Genomic DNA, 20,028 nt, shown 5'->3' on the forward strand with positions numbered 1-20,028 from the left:
TCACCTCTTTCTCAGATCACATTTCTTAAACTGTCTTCAATTTTCTTTACTGAAATTAGTAGACAGCAAATTCTCTTCATCATTCTTCACTTGAAAGTATTTTCCAAATAAAATTACTTTCTTGCCGTTAGGGAAGGAAAAGAAAACAAAACTTCACACCCCAAAGATGTTCACACTAATGCTGGGAACATGAGACAAACTTTTTTATATTATATGGCAAAAAGAAGTTTGTAGATTTACTAAAGGTCTTTGATTTTTCAAATGGGGGAAGTGTCCTAGGACAGCCTGGTGGATCCAATTAAATCACACAAGCCCTTAAAACCAGAAAAGGGTTCCTGCCTTCTGTCAGAGACAGTGCAAGAGAGGAGGAGAGCTGTATCAAGGGGAAAGTCTGAAAGATTTTAATCATGAGAATTTGGGATTATGTTGCTATCTCTGGAGAGAGGGAGGGGGCGGGGGGAGAGAGCAAATAGTAACAGCATCATTTGACTTACATTATTGTTAGCTGAAAGGTCATTTCTTTTCAGTTAATGGTTCTTTAAAGTTTGTGCCTTTGTCTTCAGTGTCCTGCGGTTTGTTTTATATATCTATACTGTGTATAGAATGTGCGTGTGTGTGTGCGTATGTGTGTGTGTAGATACGTTCTATATCTGCATGGAGATGCATTTCTTCTGCTTCGATGTTCTTGTGTATGGAAATGGCATCCTTCACCAATGCAGGAAATTGTTGAACCTTTAACATCTGCAAAAGTAAGCGTTTCCCAACTCTTTCTTCCCACTTCTGAAATCCCAGGTTTCTCTTCATAGAACTTATTCTATGTTCATTTTTTCGTTAACTCTCTTTTATATTACTCATCCAGGCCTACAGATGAATACTTGATTCAGATACACTGCCCACTTTATCAGCTCACCATTTGGTGAGTCCACTCTTAAAGCCATCTAACAAATTCTCATTTTGGCTTTTTCAAAATTAATTTTAGAAGTTCTATTGCTTTATGTTAAATCTATTTGGTTTTTTAAATACTCTTGCTTTTCTCAAATGCCATAAGTCCCACTTTTATTTCTCAAAGAAATACAATGATTTTATTTATATTTGAATTTGATGAACTGGATATCTATATTCAGTGTTAGTGTAGTTCTGATATTGTTTTATTCTTAGAGACTTTATATCCCTCTATTTTTTCATGGATTTTTTTTTGGATTGAGTTTACATATACTGGAACTTTCTCTGTGAACATATTTGAGGCTTTTGAAATTGTTCTGTCCAGAGAGAATTATGCTTTCATCTGATTAAAGTATCACTTTAATCAAAAAATCTGGGCCTGGAATTTTTTTTCTCACTCAGATAACATGAATGCATGCTGAAAACCATGTGAAAGACATCTTGTGGCATAAGGACCCTTTTCTAATAATGCCAAGAATCAAGCTAGGCAGTTTTCCTTCCAACCGTCTGGTCAGATGTTGGATTTATTCTAGGGTATCCTTACCCTGTGATGGATAAAATTCTTCTGAGTCTCAACTTTTTTGTGGGGGCTTCTTTTTTTATTATTTTTTTTTCCAGTTGTGGGGCTTGAACTCAGGGTTTGGGTGCTGACCCTGGGCTCCTCTTTGCTCAAGGCTAAGCACTCTACCGCTTAAGCCACTGCACTACTTCTGCATTTTCTATGATTTATTGGAGATTAGAATCTAACAGATTTTCCTGCTTCGGCTGGCTTTGAACCGCATTTGTCAGATCTCGGCTTCTTGAGTACCTTACAGTCAAGAACCACTAGCACCTGGCAGGGTGAGGGTGAGGATGTCTTTTTAGACTCCTCCACATCCTTGAAGCTTTGGACTTTGTGTTAATCAGCAGCAGTTGTTAACAAGAACCTAAAAAAACACAGCTATTTTTCATCTAATTTAGCCAATGTCCTTATGGCAAAAGGCCTTTTTTCTTAAGTTTTTCATTTCTACTTTCATTTGGCTCATGGCTTCTTATTCTTTTGCCAGTTCATTAAAGCCTTTAATAAAATGTTGCCTGTAATTTATTCAGTTTTCAGTGGGAATCAATCAGGATATCTGGTAGCTGTCATCCCGCTAGGATGGAAACTAGTCGTCTTGTTCTTCGGTAAGATGAATCCTCTGAGGAAGGCCTAGCTACCACTTGCCACTTTCCTCCAAATCCCAAAGCTCTGCTCAGTATTTAATAAATAGATAGGCTCATTTGTTTTAGGCCAGCCATTCCTACTTGCCCCTATCTCCTGCCCAGCCACACTGTTGCCACCATGCTAAACCCTTTCAGCTTTATCCTGAAGTACCTAATTTTCCTCATCCCATACATCAGTTCATGAATCCCCTAACTGCAAAGAACAAATATGGACTAGATCATGTGTCCCTGACTGCACTTGATTTATGAATTGGCCATTTTCTTTCTGGGAGTCCTACCCTATTTTCTTGTTATATTCCTCATGGCTCCCAATACTGGTTGATGCAAAATACTGCCTTCTGGAACCATTGCTGCCAGCACTTGTCCTGGCACAGATTAGGATGTGGAACCTTGAAGTACAAAAGAAAAGTGCTTGGATAAGAACTAGACAAACACTTCTGTAGGAAAAAATAGTGAATGTTTATTTTTATACTTCTTTTCCCTGTTTATGAATGATGTAAATTACTATTTATTATAATAAAAATAGAAAATTAAGAAGCCAGAGGCAGTGGCTCATGCCTGTAATCCTAGCTACTCAGGACGCTGAGATCTGAGAATTGAGGTTCAAAGCCAGCCCAGGCACTAAAGACTGTGAGACTCTTATCTCCAAGTAACCACCAAAAAATCCAAATTAGAATTGTAGTTCAAGTGACAGAAAACTATCCTTAAACATAAAAGTTCATAGACAGCACCCAGGCCTTGAGTTTAAGTCCAAGGACCTACGTGTGTGTGTGTGTGTGTGTGTGTGTGTGTGTGTGTGTGTGTGTGTGTGTGTGTGTACAGAATTATAAAAATAATAGTAAAAGGTAAGTTTGATGCTGTTTTAAGTTCTTTAATAAATTAACTTACATACCCTACGAATAACATCATGATATAGATATTGCTGTTATTAGGATTCTACAGATGATGCTATGCAAACATAAAGGAGTTAAGAAACTTGTTTAAGAGTAAGCAAGCAATCTGATTCTGTAAGCCAATCCCTTAGTCTCTTTGCCATATTATTTCCAAGAGTGAGCCTCCAGTTCCCATCAGAATTCCCCAAAACAGAGCCTTACAGGAAGCCACAATCAATCCTAAGAGTTGTCATATTAAATGGAATCTAATTTCCATCTTTGGCCCAGAGGGTCTTAGCTCAGGGTCTTCTTTCTCTGTGAAGTATTGGTGAAGGCAAAAAACACACCGTGACTTTAAAGCCTATGTTTCTGGTAGCTGCTATCTGTAATTATGTTTAAATCCAATGAATAATAAACTGTAAGGTACTCCAGGAGCTGTTTTCTCTCCCTTCAGTCATCGGCCCTCACTCATTCTTTCCTCCTCATATATCTGGCTTTGAGATGAGATATACACTTGCCAAGGCAGAGAAAATTTCCTATTCTTCTATTTATCTATCCTCAGTTCTATCCCATAATAATCACTTAAACATACAAAAACAATTAAAGCAATCAAAACTATAAATTTGTTATCTATTTTGAATGTCTGCAATAGCTGTATACCATGAACTATTTCTAATTCTTATATCAGCCACTTAAACTGTTTTTTTTTTTACTCATTTTTATCAGTAAGGTACAAAGGGTCAAATAATAGTTTTAGGCTAAATAGAAAATGGTTTGCTAGTATTTCCATCCAAATCTATATGGTTGTGTTCTTGTACTCTGTCTTAGGCCAGCAAGAAAAGACACTAAATATTTGTATCATAAATAAGTTAGGTCATGTAGTTCATGAGAGTACCTTTCACCTGAGTTTTGCTGCTATTTTTTTTTGCCAGTCCTGGGCTTGGGCTCAGGGCCCGAACACTGTCTTTGGACTTTCTCAAGGCTTAGCACTCTACCACTTGAGCCTCAGCACCACTTCCAGCTTTTTTCAATGTATGTGGTAACCGAGGAATCGAACCCGGGTCTTTGTGCATGCTAGGCAAGCACTCTACCACTAGGCCAAACTCCCGGCCCAAGTTTTGTTCCTATCTTTTAAAGAACCTAGCCAAGAACAGAGTAGTTAGATAGACTCAGATGACACTTATAGCCATTCTTCTGTGTCTATGGATGGTACAGCTACTTGGAGCTCCCCTTAGGCATCTAATAGAAACCAAGCTTTTGGACTTTGAGTTGGCTTTCCTCAGTCAGGCTGAGCTGGGAGGATTTCTCTCTACTGCTCCGTGGCTATTGGATTATGCATACCTTATCTAAAAGCAAAGCACCATCTAGTTGGCCTTTACTTTTTGCCCACTGATGATTCTGTCATTTCCCTCTTGTGGATTTTGCATCACATCAGAGTACAGAGAGGTGGTTCAGGACTAAACACCAGAAATACATGGATGTAGGCATATAAAAGAGACTGAAGTGAGATCTGGTCTTTTCTCTCATCCTGTCATTCTAATCAGTTGTAGGTGAACTGAATGAGAGGAAAATAATTGGTTTTGGAGTCAGAAAATGCTAGACCCTTATCTGAAATTTGGGGCAAAATGCTTAACCACTTTAAGGCAAAGTTTCTTTTTTTTATAAAATAAGTAGAACAGTATCTGTGAGAATGAAATATAATGACACAAGTAGATCATCTAGTACTTACGTTATATGTTTATCTCCTTTCCTCATCCTGTTTCCAGAACAGGAAGAATCTGAGAATGGAATTTTCACTAATCACAGACAATATACAGTATAAGTTGCTTTAAAGAACCCACTTTCCGGGGTGGGTGTAAAAAAAAACCCACTTTCAATCCACATCATACAATTCTGACATGTATTGGAGGAATATAAGATAGACAAGATAACAACTTCATTGCATTACCTTAAGAAAATACATTTTATTATCTCTAAAACATCCCAAGGTTTATATCACAGAAATATTTTGAATTATTTTAAAGATAATCACATGCAGTTACTAAGAAACAATTCACTTTATTTCTTAAGCACCAACAGATCTAATGACTGCTGGAGTTCTTGAGGTATTGGCAATGTGTATGCAGTACATCCCAAGCAAAGGAATTTGATGTCCTAGTTATCCAAACTGCTTCCTCCTGGCTCCTTGTGCTGTATGCTGTATTTACATCATAACAAAGAGCCCTGTAGAATTGGAATTTGATTCTGGTGAGATGTTCAGACAGCAAACTTGCAACAAGGGCTCAGTGGACTAGGACCTGAAAGATTTTTCTTTTCTGCTATACAAAAGACAGAGCAATTGCTGCGACGGGGCCTGAAAACAAGAGCTTTGTTTTGTATGGTTACCACATGGTCCCTTCCTCTCTCTTTGGAATTTGACAAGCAAATTGGCATTTGTGTTGCTGAGACTGTCATAGAATAGTGATTGTTAATTATACCCTAGATGTCCTGCCTCATTCCGCCATGGATGTATTATGCTAAATGTGTGCAGTGAGCAAAAGATCTTAAATTTGATTTCAAGTTGCATATCTCAGCATGCTGCCAGATCCGCCCCAGGTCAGAGAGCTCCTAAAGGGCTGCTGGAAGTTTTGCCCCAGAATCCTTGCTTCTCATGTAGACTCAGAAGTATCCAAGGGGTCCAGCAGATGTCAGTATGAAATCTAGAGCCTCATCGGGCTGAGTATTAATGGATCAAATTACATCACCCATTGCTGTGGACAGCTGTCTTTAGACTATATGATCATTAGCTTCAGACCATTATTTTCCATTGAGACCTATTCTAATTGGTTTAAAGCCCAACCATACAGCTCACTCACAAAGCAGGATGAGTAATCCAGTTGCAATTACAAAGAAACTTCAAGGAATGTGACAAATGAATAAGGTAATTCTAAAAATAACTCTATCTATGCCCACTCTCTGATTTCCTCTGCATAGCCCATCTGGAATGATGTTCACAATTTAGGCTAAGCCCAGGAAGCTCTTGTCTTCTTACCTGCAAACAAGCAATACTTTAGAATGATTATAGAAACAGAGATGGCATTACCATGGCGCTTTTAAAATTTATTTATTTACTTACTTACTTACTTATTGTGGGCCATTGGGCTTGAACTCCAGGCCTGGGCACTGCCCCTGAGCTCTTTTTGCCCAAGGCTAATTCTCTGCCACTTTGAGCCACAGTGCCACTTTCGGTTATCCAGTGGTTAACTGGAGATAAAAGTCTTATGAATTTTCCTGCCTAGGTTAGCTTCTAATCATGATCCTCAGATTTCAACCTCCTCAGAAGCTAGAATTACAGACATGAGCCACCAGTGCTCAAACAACATGCCACTTTTAGATATGCAGATACACTCCTCTGGATATCTTTCTGATTCATTTTGGGAATAAATTTTCTCTTTGTATATTAAGAAAAATATAGAGAAAAATGTAGCGAATACTCATATATCTATCACTTATAGTTAACATTTGACATTTTAACCTTGTAAACTGCAAGTCCTTTATTATTATTATAATTATTATTATTATTAGTTTCATTCCCATTTTCTTGGGCTTTCCCCAGGAGTAGACATTATTACAAAGTTTGTGGGTGTCCTACCTGTATTCATTTTCTGGGACTTCCATAATGACAAATTTTTAGTTTATTCATAGTAGTTTACTATAGGAAGTTACCAATATGACTCTTCTCTGTAGTAAATTTAAATTATCTACAAGCTTCAAAATGCTACCTAATCAGCAAATAGCAACAGATAGCACATGCCTTAGGCTTTGACTACATAAAATCTCTGGTTGCATTTTTGTCAAGGTTAAATTTCTAACTACATTTTCTGATTTGCAGTTTCATGATTTTAGGCCTTAGCAAGTTCATTGTTTTGGACATTCGAGGAAGCAAGAAAAGAAACACTTAACTATTACAAGATGTTGTTAAACAACAAAGACAGGAAGATGTTTAAACTAGTGAGTAAGTTTTAAAATTCGAGTTTGGCTTAAGGGATGACAGCTGAATATGCTAAGCTGAAGTGAAAAACATTTAGGAAGCAGGTCTGAGACTGGCTCTCTGGCTCTCCTGGACTCATCTTTGAGGAGACTGAGCCCACTGTCCTTTGTTCCTGATTCACAGTGAGCCGCCAATCTGCAAATGAGAGCTAAAGAATAACCCAAGAGCTGCTGGAAGGTTCTCAGTACCTCCCACAGTGAGCAGCCAGCAGCCTCATCTGCTCATCTAGAGAATCCACTGTGCAGAATTTTACCCATGATCACCCTGATGGTTGGCAACGCGATGGAAGTCTTGATCTTTAAGGCAGAGGTATGACAAGCCTGAAATGGACTCATGTGGAAAAGAGAGGAAGGCTCAGAGGCAACACATTCAAAGACCCCGCAAGGCATCAAACTCAGGTGCCAAAAAAGAGACAAGGAAATGGCCTCCCCAGGCAAGTTCTCAGAGGAAGTAAAGACTGACAGCACTCTCAGCATGGAGAATGCAATGAGACTTCCTCAGGAATAATCCTGGAGAAAGACATGCTGACCACTACATTGTAGAGTCAGAGATTTGACTTCCAGAAGAAGGAAAAGGAAGTTGGATGTGACTTTTAGGGGGAGACCTTTCTTTGCCTGCTTTGTAAAACTTTAAAACTTCTTATTCAAAATTTAGGAATTCTCCCTGAAGCAGTCACATGGAAGTGCTAAACTGAGGGATGCTCTGATGTGTTCTCCAGCTACATCATCTAAGTGGAATGCCACAAATGGCCTTGGAACTTCAGAAGTACTTCAAGGGTACAGGTATATTCATTGCTAAATTGTAATCTGTTGAGGTCTTAAAAAGAAAAAAGAAAAGGCTGGGAGTTTGGCCTAATAGTAGAGTGTTTGCCTAGCATGCACAAAGCCCTAGGTTCGATTCCTCAGTATCACATATATAGAAAAGCCAGAAGTGGAGCTGTGGCTCAAGTGGCAGAGTGCTAGCCTTAAGCAAAAAGTCCAAGGACAGTGGTCAAGCTCTGAGTTCAAGCCCCAGGACTAGCAAAAAAAAAAAAAAACCAAGTAAGCAAGCAAGGAAAGAAAAAAAAATCCTTTAAAATTAGCATTCCCTTCCTATTCTGTTCTTCAAGCCATGACAGCCCCAGCAAGATGACAACAGTGGAAGCAGACATAGCTGCAGAGTGGGGCTCTTTTCACAGCCTTCCCTAAGGACAGAAATCTAGAGCCGAATCTACCAGCAAAGCGACTTCCAGCTGCTAGCCATAGGTGCCATGGTCTGTATCAAAAAGAGAACTGTGTCTATTTCAATTGTTAATGGTGAGCTATGACAACAGAAAAGAGATACCATGTGGCCTAAAGAAAATGCCATGGTAGCTGCGTAGGAAAAATGGCAAGATTCTGATGCCCAAAATGAGAAATAAAGAATTACATTTTTTAATGGACATTTCTGTGGGTTTCTATTGAATTCCATTGTTTTTCAAATTTCAGTCTGTCTCTCTCATCATACAGAACCCCCCAATATACATAAGAAATCTGAATATAAACCACAGTGAAAGTAACAAACAAATGATGAACATAAGTAGGACCTCTACAAAGGAGACATTTTAGCATGATTGCTCTGCCAGGCTATTTGTGCCTTTAAAATGGAACCAACCTTGTATAACATGACTTTGATTTTTTTTTGATGATTTACTCTGAAACTAGAATAACATATACCTACCTTAGACACTTTACTGGTGTTGATGAGGAATTACATGGAATTTCTCTGGGAATGAAATATTAACCTAATGAAAAGAATGATGGAAGGGCATTGATCAAAATGCGTTGTACTCAAGACACTGAAATGTTGGATTGACGTCCTTTGGTACAACCACTTAAAGAGCTTGTAAAATATGACACATGGAGTTAGGGTTAACTGCATACAAATCCAGTAGAATGTCAAAGCAGCAAGAGCATGGGCTCTGGCCCAATGCTGTCTTCTACTACTAATTATGTGATTTGGGGCAAGATATAGTCTCTATGAATCTGTTTATTTTCCCAAAAGAGACAAGTAATAACCTCTTGGTGGCATTGCTTTAAGAACCTGGTGAAATAGTGCACATACAAGACCTGGCACAGAGTGAGGACTCAAATATGGAAGCTAAACTGATAGTAGCTTTTTATTCTTGAAAAAAAGTTGCCCTGCTCATGAATGTTAAGCCTGCTTCTCTACTCCTGGGTATAGGATGTACAGACAAGTAAAGATGCTTTGAAAATTCCTCACACAACTAACATTCTCCATTGCCAACTTTGGGTCCACAGCTGAAGCCCTGCTTAGTGGAATGATGCAAAGGCATCATTTGTTGGATATGAATTGAAGCTATGTTCATGGAGCACTTGCCATTAAACACAACTCGAAGCCTTTTCCAGGCATTAACACATTTAAGTCTTTTAGCAACTCTGTGACAAAAATACTATCATCGTGCCATGTTGGGGACCAGACAACTAAGGCACAGTGAGATAAGTACCTTGCTAAAGATCACACAGTAAGTGGTAAGCCAGGAATCAATTTGCAGCTTTCCTTACTATGACATATAGTCTTTATGCATTGCAACACTAACTCATCACCTTCCAGTCTAAAATCATCGATAATCCCGGTGCCCACTCATTTTTTTTTTACTTTTCTTTCTCAAGCAAACAGCAAATAGCTATGTGTTCTGGAGGATGCTGGCTCTAAAAAAGCCTTGAGCTCTATCTACCTACTAATAAGTGTCTGATGCTAAGTTCTTGCTTTCTTTCTAATTAGCCAGTAATGACATAGGCGTCAGTGTAATCCCTAATCCAAATTAACCATTCACTCAATTAAACATTACGTAACTTTGCAAAGCCTCAATTTCCACATCTGTAAGTTGAGTGTTGATGGGAATGTTACCCAATGAAAAATGGCAGTGTAAGAGCCATTCCGTAAACAACAGCATTGGTTCCATTCAGAGCCACTGAACTCAGGACACTGCTTCAGCTCTCCCTTGTTCTGCATCCCAGAGGAGAGGCTCTCTGTTTTAACGGCTGGCCTAGGCATCTCAGAAGCCCAGAGGGCCTCTCATCTACACACTTGCACTCTATGCTCCAAGGCCACATAAATTAGTGGAACTCTGACAGTCTCACCAATGAAGGCTGACTTATACAATCCCACCAGGCTCTATTTATCACAGGAAAGGGGACACGTTCCCATTTTTTATGGACTGTAACTGTAAAGGCTATCCAGAGCCTGACATCATCCTTTCATTCATTCCTTAAACTGACTCATAACTTCTGCTTTTCTGAAAATATTTTATTATTTCAAAGGACCTTTAAGCCTTTCCCTATATCCATTGTGTGTCGTTTCCTTTTCTTGCTCCTTTTCTTTTCCTTATTAATAGGTTTTCCTTTATGTGTAACATCATCTCTTTGTGCTATGCATTTATGGGTATTATAAAAAGACATCGTTGAGGGGACGGTCATTATCCTGACATCTAACATAGGCAGAGACAAGACAAGAGGAAGCTTCAGGTCCTCAGAGGACAGGGCCATCTCCCAGAGGATCTGACAATGGAAGCTGAGGTGACATCTTTTAATGTCCCAGTGCTTTTTGATTAGACTCTTGGGTCCAACAGACTTAGATATTCCTTGTCCATTCTTTATTGAAAACTTATCAGAAAATTAGTTTTTAGAACTAGTATTCTAAGCTCTCCTTAACCTATGCAGAAACCTCAAAGGGCGTAGAATTTTAAGCAAAAAGTATGATCTCTTCTTCTGCATTTATATTTTCCCCTTAGTTTCCCTTTTGAATGCTCCATTTTGGAAGTTAAAATTTAGTGATAATTGTCCTTTCAACCTTCAGCTCCTAGCACTTGTAATCACTAAGGACACTGCTTTGCCAATACCTGGGGGCTAACATGGTTGTAGTATGAAAGATGGGGACAGCGCTTGGCCAAGTTTAAGCCCCATGACCCACAAAAGAAAGAAAGAAACATATCCATCTTAGTGCAATGGCATTAAAACTCTTAGAAGGGTTCATTGATCTTTGTGATACTATAAACCAGCTTTCTGAAGAAATTTTATAAAGGCTTGATTGTAGTGTCTGCCTATTAATATAGTGTAAATATTCCCACTAGCACCAAGTTTAAGCTACCAACATTAATATTGCTAGACAGAGGTGGAGTAAGAGCTTATCCCGCATGAGCCAGATCCATCCAGCATATGCCAGCTTTCAAGCGTACCTGCTGCAGAGCAATCATTCAATAAAGCCTCATCTTAAGATTCTACACAAGTCAAAGAAGCCAAAAGAAGCTGAGTTTCTGGAAACAGTCTTTGCACTCATCTTGATTTCTCAATATAACTTGTTCCATTTACACAATCATAAAAACAAGATAATTCTCTATGCACTTTTAATAAATGGAAGCGTGTTTGATGCACGAAACTTTGGGAAGCAAGAAGTTAAAGATACAAGTTAATTAGAAAGAACCCAGACATATTTTGCATTATTCCCTTTATTAAAGAAAAACAAAACAAAACATCTTTCCTTTGAGTATATTCTCTCCAGCTGTGAAATTCATTTTAAATACTTTGGGGTAAAAAAACAAGTCTAACTTTAAAAAATAATGCTGGGCTGTTAAAATACTCTGGTGGAAAAGTTTTTTTTTTTAAATCAGGCAAGATTATATAGTGAGAGCAGAGAAAACAAGATGAAATGAAATCACCCATGACAATCTGTCATATTAGCCATTATGCATTTCAACATCTGCAACTGAAAAGCCACAGAAGTCAAAAAAAGAAAGAAAAAGAAACGAGTCCCAAAGGACCACCTACTATTTCATGATGTTGATAGAAGATTTCTCTTCTTGTATAAAAATAAGTTACATATAAATAAGGAGCTGGTGTGAGCTCAAAGGTGTGCACAGGTATATGTTCAGAGAAGACCCGAGTACAGAGGGCTGAGTGCTTTTCCTATCCCACACTCACTACACAAAACTCTCCTCCATGTTGCTGCAGAGTAAGAAGGAGTCCACAAGCCGAGGCTGGACCAACTGCTGGAAATCAGAGTCCTGGAGGCCTTCAGGGCAGACCCCAGCCAATCGCCGCAGAGCAGCCTAGAGAGAAAACACAAGAGATGATACGGGTTCTACTGATTGAGATGCATGTGTTTCCTTCAGCTACCCCAAGAGACATTTTAGAAAGTCATACATTAATCAGACAATTTGAGCTGATTAATCATCTTGGCCACAAGACATCTAAATGATCATTTTAGTCACCTGGTCACCTGGTTTTATCTGCAATTTGGTCACTATGACAAATGCCATCTAAAGGTTCTTAATAACTGTCTTGTCACCTTGGTTTGTCAATCATTTCAGGAAACTGATAATTTTAAAGATCTATCATTTAAGCATCTCATCAACTTAAGGACATACGTAAGTTAAAAATGCATTCTTCCTGGACCTGGAACTTCCAGAAACATCTACAAAATTACATTATTGTTTCCTAGTCTCTGAAGTAAATTTGTAGCACTAGGGATTTTTTTCAATGATTCATCCATTTCTTATTTTTATTTATTATATTTATTCATAATTACATTTATAGCAAGGCTTTGAGCAGAGTACTATGGGATATGAAGGAAAGAAGAAATGGAGAACACAGAGACAGGTAGGTAAGGATTCTGTCACTGAGAAATTCAAGTCCAACAAAGGAGGCTAAACGGCAAAGAAAGGTGAGGGCAAGATGAACCCCAATGGTTATTGCCCAGGTACCCTGACTCACGTTCTTCCCAGGGACAAAGAAGCACCTCCTACTCTTTTCTAGCTAGCAGATGCATCCACTCGCTGTCATTTACCCTGAAAAGCCTTCTGTAGGTGCAGAGTCATTGGACTCACCTCAACTTCATAATTTGTTGTAACTAGCTGTTAGGTATTTCTCAGATTGGATTTTGAGCTCCTCAAAGGTAGAAATCTTATTACTTATGCCTCTATATCTATATCAGGAAGCACAGGTATCAACCCATTTTCTAAAAAGAAATGAACAAATGTAGTTCTTTAAACCTGAAGTCAACTGATTAAAAGTATCTGAAACTAAAAGTGGTACCTGCCAGGTCACTAGAACTATACAGCAGTTAAGTGAGGGCACAGCATAGGAAGCACTGGATGAACATGAATTCCTTCTTTCTTCCTGAAACACACAGTAGAAGATGGGTAACTCCCTCCACACCCCTTGTAGCAACAAAAAGAGTGTCTTGGGGACTATCTAGAGTGGCAGAACAAAGAGGAGAATGCCTGATCTTACTCACTATCTCCACATAGTGTCTCATTTCAATCCCTACTTGATGCTAAAGGTTATCATGATCTCTACTTTGGAGATAAGAAAACAGGCTCAGAAAGGAGAAAGTAGTCCCCTCAACAGCACACTTCATTTAACTCCAGAGCAACCATCCCTACCTAGGACACCATCCCAACCCCCAGAACATCGAGCTAATGCTCTATTGAGAACAAATCAAGAGAAATCAGGCCAATGAAGTGAAAGAAGGATTATTTGAGGTGGTTTGGGGATCACAGATATCATGTCCACCTAAATCAAGGAGAAAGGTTATGTGTCTCTGTGTATATGAACAGGTATGAGATACTCATGACAAGAATTAGAGTCCCCTGAATGTTGGACTAGTATGCCTTGCTTCTCCCAGGGTCTGACCTATACCAAGGCCAGAAGAGGCTGAACTGCATAGAACTTTCTAATTTTTCTGGGCTCCAGTTGGAGATAATAACTCCATTTCCCCTGAGAGGTCAAAGTGCAAATGGAATCAGCTAGCACTTTCAACATAAGACGACAAGGCTGTCCGTGTATTTTGCATAATCATGGGTAAAATAAAAGTGGAGAAGGTCAAAGAAAGCTTAAAAATAGAAACTAGGTCCATCAAGAGAGCAAATGAAGCCTCCTATGTACCTTCCATCCCAGGTACATAGGAGGCAGAAGTATATTACTGTCTGAAGCCAGCCTCTAGTAAAAACACAGACCCTGGCTAAACAGTAAATAAAATGAAAAAAGGAAATGGATGTGTGGGCAAGGGTGGAGTATCTACCAAGAAAATGTGAGGCTCTGAGATACTGTAGAACTGCTGAGAGAGAGAAAAACAGAGACAGAGAGAGATGGAGGAGAGACAAAGACAGACAAAAAAAAAGCCGACAGAGAATACACAGAAAAAAGAACAAAACATAGGAACAAAACAGAAAGGAGATATTAAAATAGAGACAGAGACGAACCTAAGGAAAGATGAACCTAGGCATTAAAGGGAGATGGAGACCAAAAGAGATGTACTGATAAGGAAAGAAAGAACAGGACTTTGGGAGGATGGGTACTAGAAGAAAGGGAGAAGGGGAAGTGAGAAAAGGAAGAAGAAGAGGTGAGGAGAAACCAGTGAGAAGCATAAAAAGCAGAGGAAGAAAACAAGAGCAACTTAGGAAATAATCCAAGAAGAAAGGATGGAAAGAAGGAAGGGAGTGAGGGAGAACAGGAGAGAAGGAAGGGGAAAGAAAGACGGAAAGAATGTAAAGCAAAAACTAAAACACAGAGACAGAAAAGGAGTAGTTGTTTGCATCTTCCCAGGATCCCCAGAAAGTCTTCACAAAATGAACCCCAACCAATTCAAAGAACCCAGATTCAGTGTCCTAACTCTGTGCTCTTTCAAAGCCTTGCTCTCTCTCCCTCTACTTTACTGGGACAGTTACTAGACAGTCATCTCAGAATCTCTTTCCTAAGACAGTCCAAAACACACAAGTATTAAACAGCTTAGTAGCAGCTACACTGACAGCTGCTTCATTAAGGAAAAATCAATTCTGTTTGCAAGAGGCAATCTGCACTGCCACTTTCCCAGACACAGGAGACAATAATTGAAATGCCCTACCCCCACCTGAAGACAGCCTTTGAGATTGCAAAGACCCAGAAAGAGCACAAAAGGCAGCTCCCAACTACATCTGCCAGGCCCCAAGTAACACCCTTCTCCACTTGCCAGTGTCAGATTCCTTTAGGGTTAGGCCATACCCCCCCCCCAAACACACACACCACCATCACCACCACCACCACCACCACCATCACACACACTCATAGTGCACTGGTAGCTAGAAGCAGGAACCAACTCTGTGAATCCCAAGGTCAGACAGTAGACAGTGACTAAACAGAAAGCTAGGAAGTTTCCAAGCTAGAGTTTGAAAGAGGGAACCCAGGAATGAACCCCTTAGAATCTCAGATGTTTCCAAGGTAAAATTTGAAAGGAGATATATGAGACAGGGGCAATGAGAAAATAAGAAAGACAGACTATGGCTGGAAACAATAGTCTGAGGTCTCTGAGTCAAACAGGCCTGTTTGAATTCTAAGAGCCTTAAAGATGCATAACACAAACTGCCATAGATGGATAAGACAAAATCTAGAAAGGGAGGCCCAGGTAGGTACTCTGAACTCCCTGTCTGTACCATACAGGAATTCTGGAAAACTCTTTCCTGGAGGAAGAGATTTAGGTCTCATCCATGAAGAATGAACAGGGTTTTACGTTGTAGAAAGCATGAAGTCTGACCTAGTTGAAAAGGAGCCTGGCATATTGGTGAGGCCTTCCGACCTCAGGAAAAGATCCAAGCCACACTGTGGCAAGGACTGAGTGGGTAGACAGGAACCTGAAGATCGTGGGGAACATGGAAGATTCTATGGAATCATCTGTCATTAGGAAAATAAGTTTAGCAGCCACATGGAGGATGCATTAGAAAAGAAGGGGTTCTCTTCAGCATCTGCCAACTCATCTGCTAGAATAAATGATACCCTGTTTCATTTGGAAGTTCCTCCAGTGATTTAAATTAGGTGCTGAAACTCACTGTGTGCTCACCTGCAAACTAATTGTAAATGACCAGCACAAGAATCAGACACCCTCACATCTAAACAGAAGTTTGAGTTTTCCAAGAACTTTCCAAGTGACTGATACTCCTCAGGGTCTATCCTGGAAGCATCTGTGGCTGCCAGAGGAGTGAAAATAATGACAGTTGGAACAAATCATTGCATTTTTGCCAGCTATAGATTTCACCGTATTTCATTGAACTTGGATGAGAAGAAATTCCATCCTCTTCATTCTCTTTTAACTGAAACTTAGCATTTCCTTCCACTGTGAATGTAGCAACAAATACTTTCATGTCCCATCACATATACTGAACATATATTCAATGCCACTGATAGCCATTAAAAAGATTATATGTCAAAATGTCATGTGTTTAATATTCAAAGAATTGTCTTAACATAACCAGATTCCTCTTTTTAGTTCTACATATTTTATTCCATGCATTAAAAAATATTTTGAGAATAAAAGAATGTATCTTTAAATTTGGAGGCAGTTAAGAATCACTTGAGTACAAATGTTCTTTATGTTTATGCCAATATTTGTAACATAACTAAAGAACAAATAATTGGCTATATGAACAGAAGCATGCTAGAATTGAGCAGAAGCTTTGTAATAGGTACAGAATTAAAAATACAGAAAGGTGAAAAAAATACTTTAAAAAGAGGCCCATCAACTTCGCCAGAGATCCAAAGACACAGAAAGTGTTAAGTTTAGCCTATATGTCTCAGAATGAAAGCCACTAACCAACTAGCCTGACTTTTTTTTTCCCACAGCCATGTCCCCATAGCTCAGAAGCATAATTGGTGAATAAAATCATCAAGTAAATGTTTACTGAATAAAGCGTGTAACACTTTGCCTTGCTCAGTGTCACACAGCTCATTACTGTAAAACCAGGACAAGTCTGTGTGCTTGCAATGCCCTGTTGTTTGTACAAGTGTCATCAGGAACTCCCACAAATGAGATGAGCTCAATTAAAATGTAAGATGAAAAGAAGACGTTACTGTGACACAGCTGGAAAAATCTTGAGATTTACCACTTCTTTCTTGTGTCCTTTGAGGGCTAGTATCTGGTTCTCGCTTCTGAAAGTTCAACAGTCCTATTTATCCAATGGATTCCTTGCTACTTCATAGAAGCAACTCAGGCGCTCTGCTCTGGGACTCATTCCAGTCTCATAAGGGGAAGTATATAGACAGAGCATACTTTTGCTTACTTTCTGGGAGACTCCTACCATTAGGAGACTCAGTGGGAAATCTCCAGCAAGCATTTGCTTAAGTTCAAGGTAAAGATCCCAGTGAGTAGTTGAAAAATCCTCCACATTTTGTCAAATTCCTTCCCCTTGTAGCCCACAAAAGCTGATGGAGTTCTACAATGCTGGAAGAGAAGAGTAGAGAGGTTTCTGCTAGGAGGAAAGGGAGATCTTTCTTACAATGTCCATTTTGGGATAGGCAGGAGACAGCTATATTCTGGTTCCTGTGTTCTCCTGTTTTCATGTTCTGTAGTGTCCACAGTGCCAGTTCATCATCCTGCAGCACCTCAAGCTAACTCACTACTCTGGCTTTGATCTGTTGTTGATAAGACCCCAGAAGCCAAAGGGTTACTAAAATTGTGGCTGTGGGATAGTGAATTCAATCCCATCTTTCTCATATATTACCTTATATTTCCCCACAAGTTTATTAATTAGGAGAAAGAGCACTGTAATAATCACCATGCTAAAGATAAAAACTAAAACATTCAGAGCACAGCTAAAGCTTACCAAAGCCAGTTGGAGCATAGCCAGCTCTTCCAGCCTCTGGTCTGTAATCTCAAAGGCCAATGGAAGGCTGGGGGCTAACTGAGAAACTCACCAGGCAGGCCACAAGCACGGCATCACTGCTGTTTCTCTCTGACGGGGATCTGCAGAGCTCAATGAGACGGGACATACCTGTAGGACACACAGCAAGAGCTTCATGCCCAGGTTTGGGAGGCCCAGAACCAAGCTAACACACAGAACTTGCATTGTCCTTCCCGCCCCCAATTTTTCTGAAGAGTATGTGGTAGGGATTTCCTACTTCTTCAGCTCTGCAAAACTGATTAAGGGCAAGAAAAGCTAGAGCACCAAAGCCAAATTCACAAGTGGCACTGACAAAAACTTTGATATATCACAGCCGACATACAGGCTCTCTGAAAAGGATCTGCTGGTTTCATATTTTGGTTTTACCAGCACATGACAACTGTGTGTGTGTGCATATGCACACATATGTGTGTGATTGACTATTTCAGTCAGAAATATATTGGAGCTAAAATTATAGAAAATGACAGATTCCACTAATGTTTTCTAGGGCTTTGCTGAGAAAAGGTTACCACAAACCACAGTGAAGAATTGCCTGCTTGTTAAAATATGCTCTGACCCACCCTGAGTTACATGATCTACTTTTCTTGTCTGCCAAATATACTTTGGGCATCATTTCTATGATACTAAAGTGCAGATATTGTTTTTCCATATCATAATCCCAATGAATCTGTTACATACCTGATACTATAAAGAAACTTTAGCATAAAAGTGAGAACTCTGAAATTATTTATGGGGTAAAAAGTGACTAATAGCTAATGATTGAATTAGTGAATAAAATAATAGTAAATGAAAAATGAGTGAATAAGTGAATGACTGAGGAAATAAATTCACTGCATAAGTGAATAAATAAGTAAAATGAGGGGAAGAAAGAAGGGGGTCCAAATTAACAGGGTGTCTGAAAATGCATCATTGTTCTGGCCAACTTTCACCTTGCTAGGCCTTTCCTATCTCTTGTTTCAGCCCCTGGTTACAGACGCCCTGACACTGCGATCCTAGCCCTCCACGTCGGAATTTCTCAGCACTCACAATGTAGTGCGAGCCCTGTGTCCACTGTCCACCAGCTTCTTACTCCACTCTCACACAGCACACGTCACTTACAGCTGAGGCGCACGGCTTCGCGGGCCACATCTGGATCTCGGCTGAGACGAGCCAGGGTCACTGCAGCTTTCTGCTGGACTCTCTCACAAGCTGCTACTTCAGCAGGGGTTCCAGACCTTGGCTTCTCAGAGAGCATATCCATAACAAGTTGGATCCCTGGGTAGAAAGCAATGAGACTTACTTCCAGGGCTAGCTGGAGGTGTAAGCTGAATAAGGCCACCTCTTTTGTTCTACTCCATGTTAGTGTGTCTGATTTCATATACCAATGTTACTATACTTGCAATGGACATCTGGAAACATCGCCTCATTTTTCTAATGCTGTTATTTATTTTATACGTGTGGTGGTTGCTGCGCTAAATGCCCAATAAATGAATGATTCCTCAAACCTCCTAATAGTGTCGAGAGCTAGGCACTGCTGTTATAAATCCATGGTGAGGAGGGACGCATCCAGGGAGAAGGGATGCATTTTGGCCCAAGCTACAATGGGTGGGAGCTGGTACTGGAACTCAGACAATTGAGTACCACCCATCACCTCTTTGCCTCTGATGCTTGCTGTCTCTGTTACAGTCCAGAGATGATGCATCCCACAGATGAAGGCATCACAAATAACCAAGATGGAAAATGACTAAACCAAATGCTTTGGTGTGACTCAAGGACTAGTTGTAGTAGAGTGAGAGTGAGGTTTGAAATCAGTTTTCTGAGAAGCTGACCATCATCCTCCCTCCCCAAACCAGATCTATTCTACAATTATTCTTCAAACCATAGCCAAGGGCATCCTCTGGCCACCCTTCCTTTCTTCAAGGGATACCCTTTTCCCTCTTTGGTCTAAGTTGCTCCATTCCTGTGGGTTTATAGCAACAGCCCAGTTCTGTGTGAGCCATTTTACGGACTCAGTGACACCTACCAGCTTAAAACTTAAACTATAACCCAAAGATATGTTTTCCCTTTTTTAAACCTCACATTATATCTCCCTGTTTAGGCCAGGAAAGCCTCTAGAGCAAAGGCAGGACCTTATTTAGTTCTATGTCCTTACTGTCTAGAGCCATGGCAGGCACAGACTACGTGTCTGTAGACTGAGTGAATCATTCAATAGCCCTTTGCAACCATAAAGTCCTCTACAGATGCCAGACATTCCACCATCAAATGCACAGGCTTGTGGAGAGCTACTCCCATCAGCCACTCAAACACAGACTCCA

At 39.8% G+C, this 20,028-nt stretch overlaps 1 protein-coding gene across 2 annotated transcripts in view; it reads right to left on the bottom strand.

The window, feature by feature from the left end:
* Positions 1–11,537: 11,537 nt before the first annotated feature.
* The window catches only part of Insc (INSC spindle orientation adaptor protein), a 91,685-nt gene continuing 83,194 nt past the window's right edge, over positions 11,538–20,028 (bottom strand). For both annotated transcript variants that reach the window (XM_090348950.1, XM_090348949.1), the window contains exons 10-12: positions 18,833–18,988; positions 17,748–17,824; positions 11,538–12,133 (exon numbers count right to left, since the gene is read on the bottom strand). In XM_090348950.1, the coding sequence (XP_090205076.1) occupies positions 12,005–12,133; positions 17,748–17,824; positions 18,833–18,988 (362 nt within the window). In that variant the 3' untranslated portion in view covers positions 11,538–12,004. The remainder of the gene's footprint in view (positions 12,134–17,747; positions 17,825–18,832; positions 18,989–20,028) is intronic.

Source organism: Megascapheus bottae, chromosome 16 (genome assembly GCF_031878675.1).
Source record: "Megascapheus bottae isolate mThoBot1 chromosome 16, mThoBot2.hap1, whole genome shotgun sequence".
Taxonomy (NCBI): domain Eukaryota; kingdom Metazoa; phylum Chordata; class Mammalia; order Rodentia; family Geomyidae; genus Megascapheus; species Megascapheus bottae.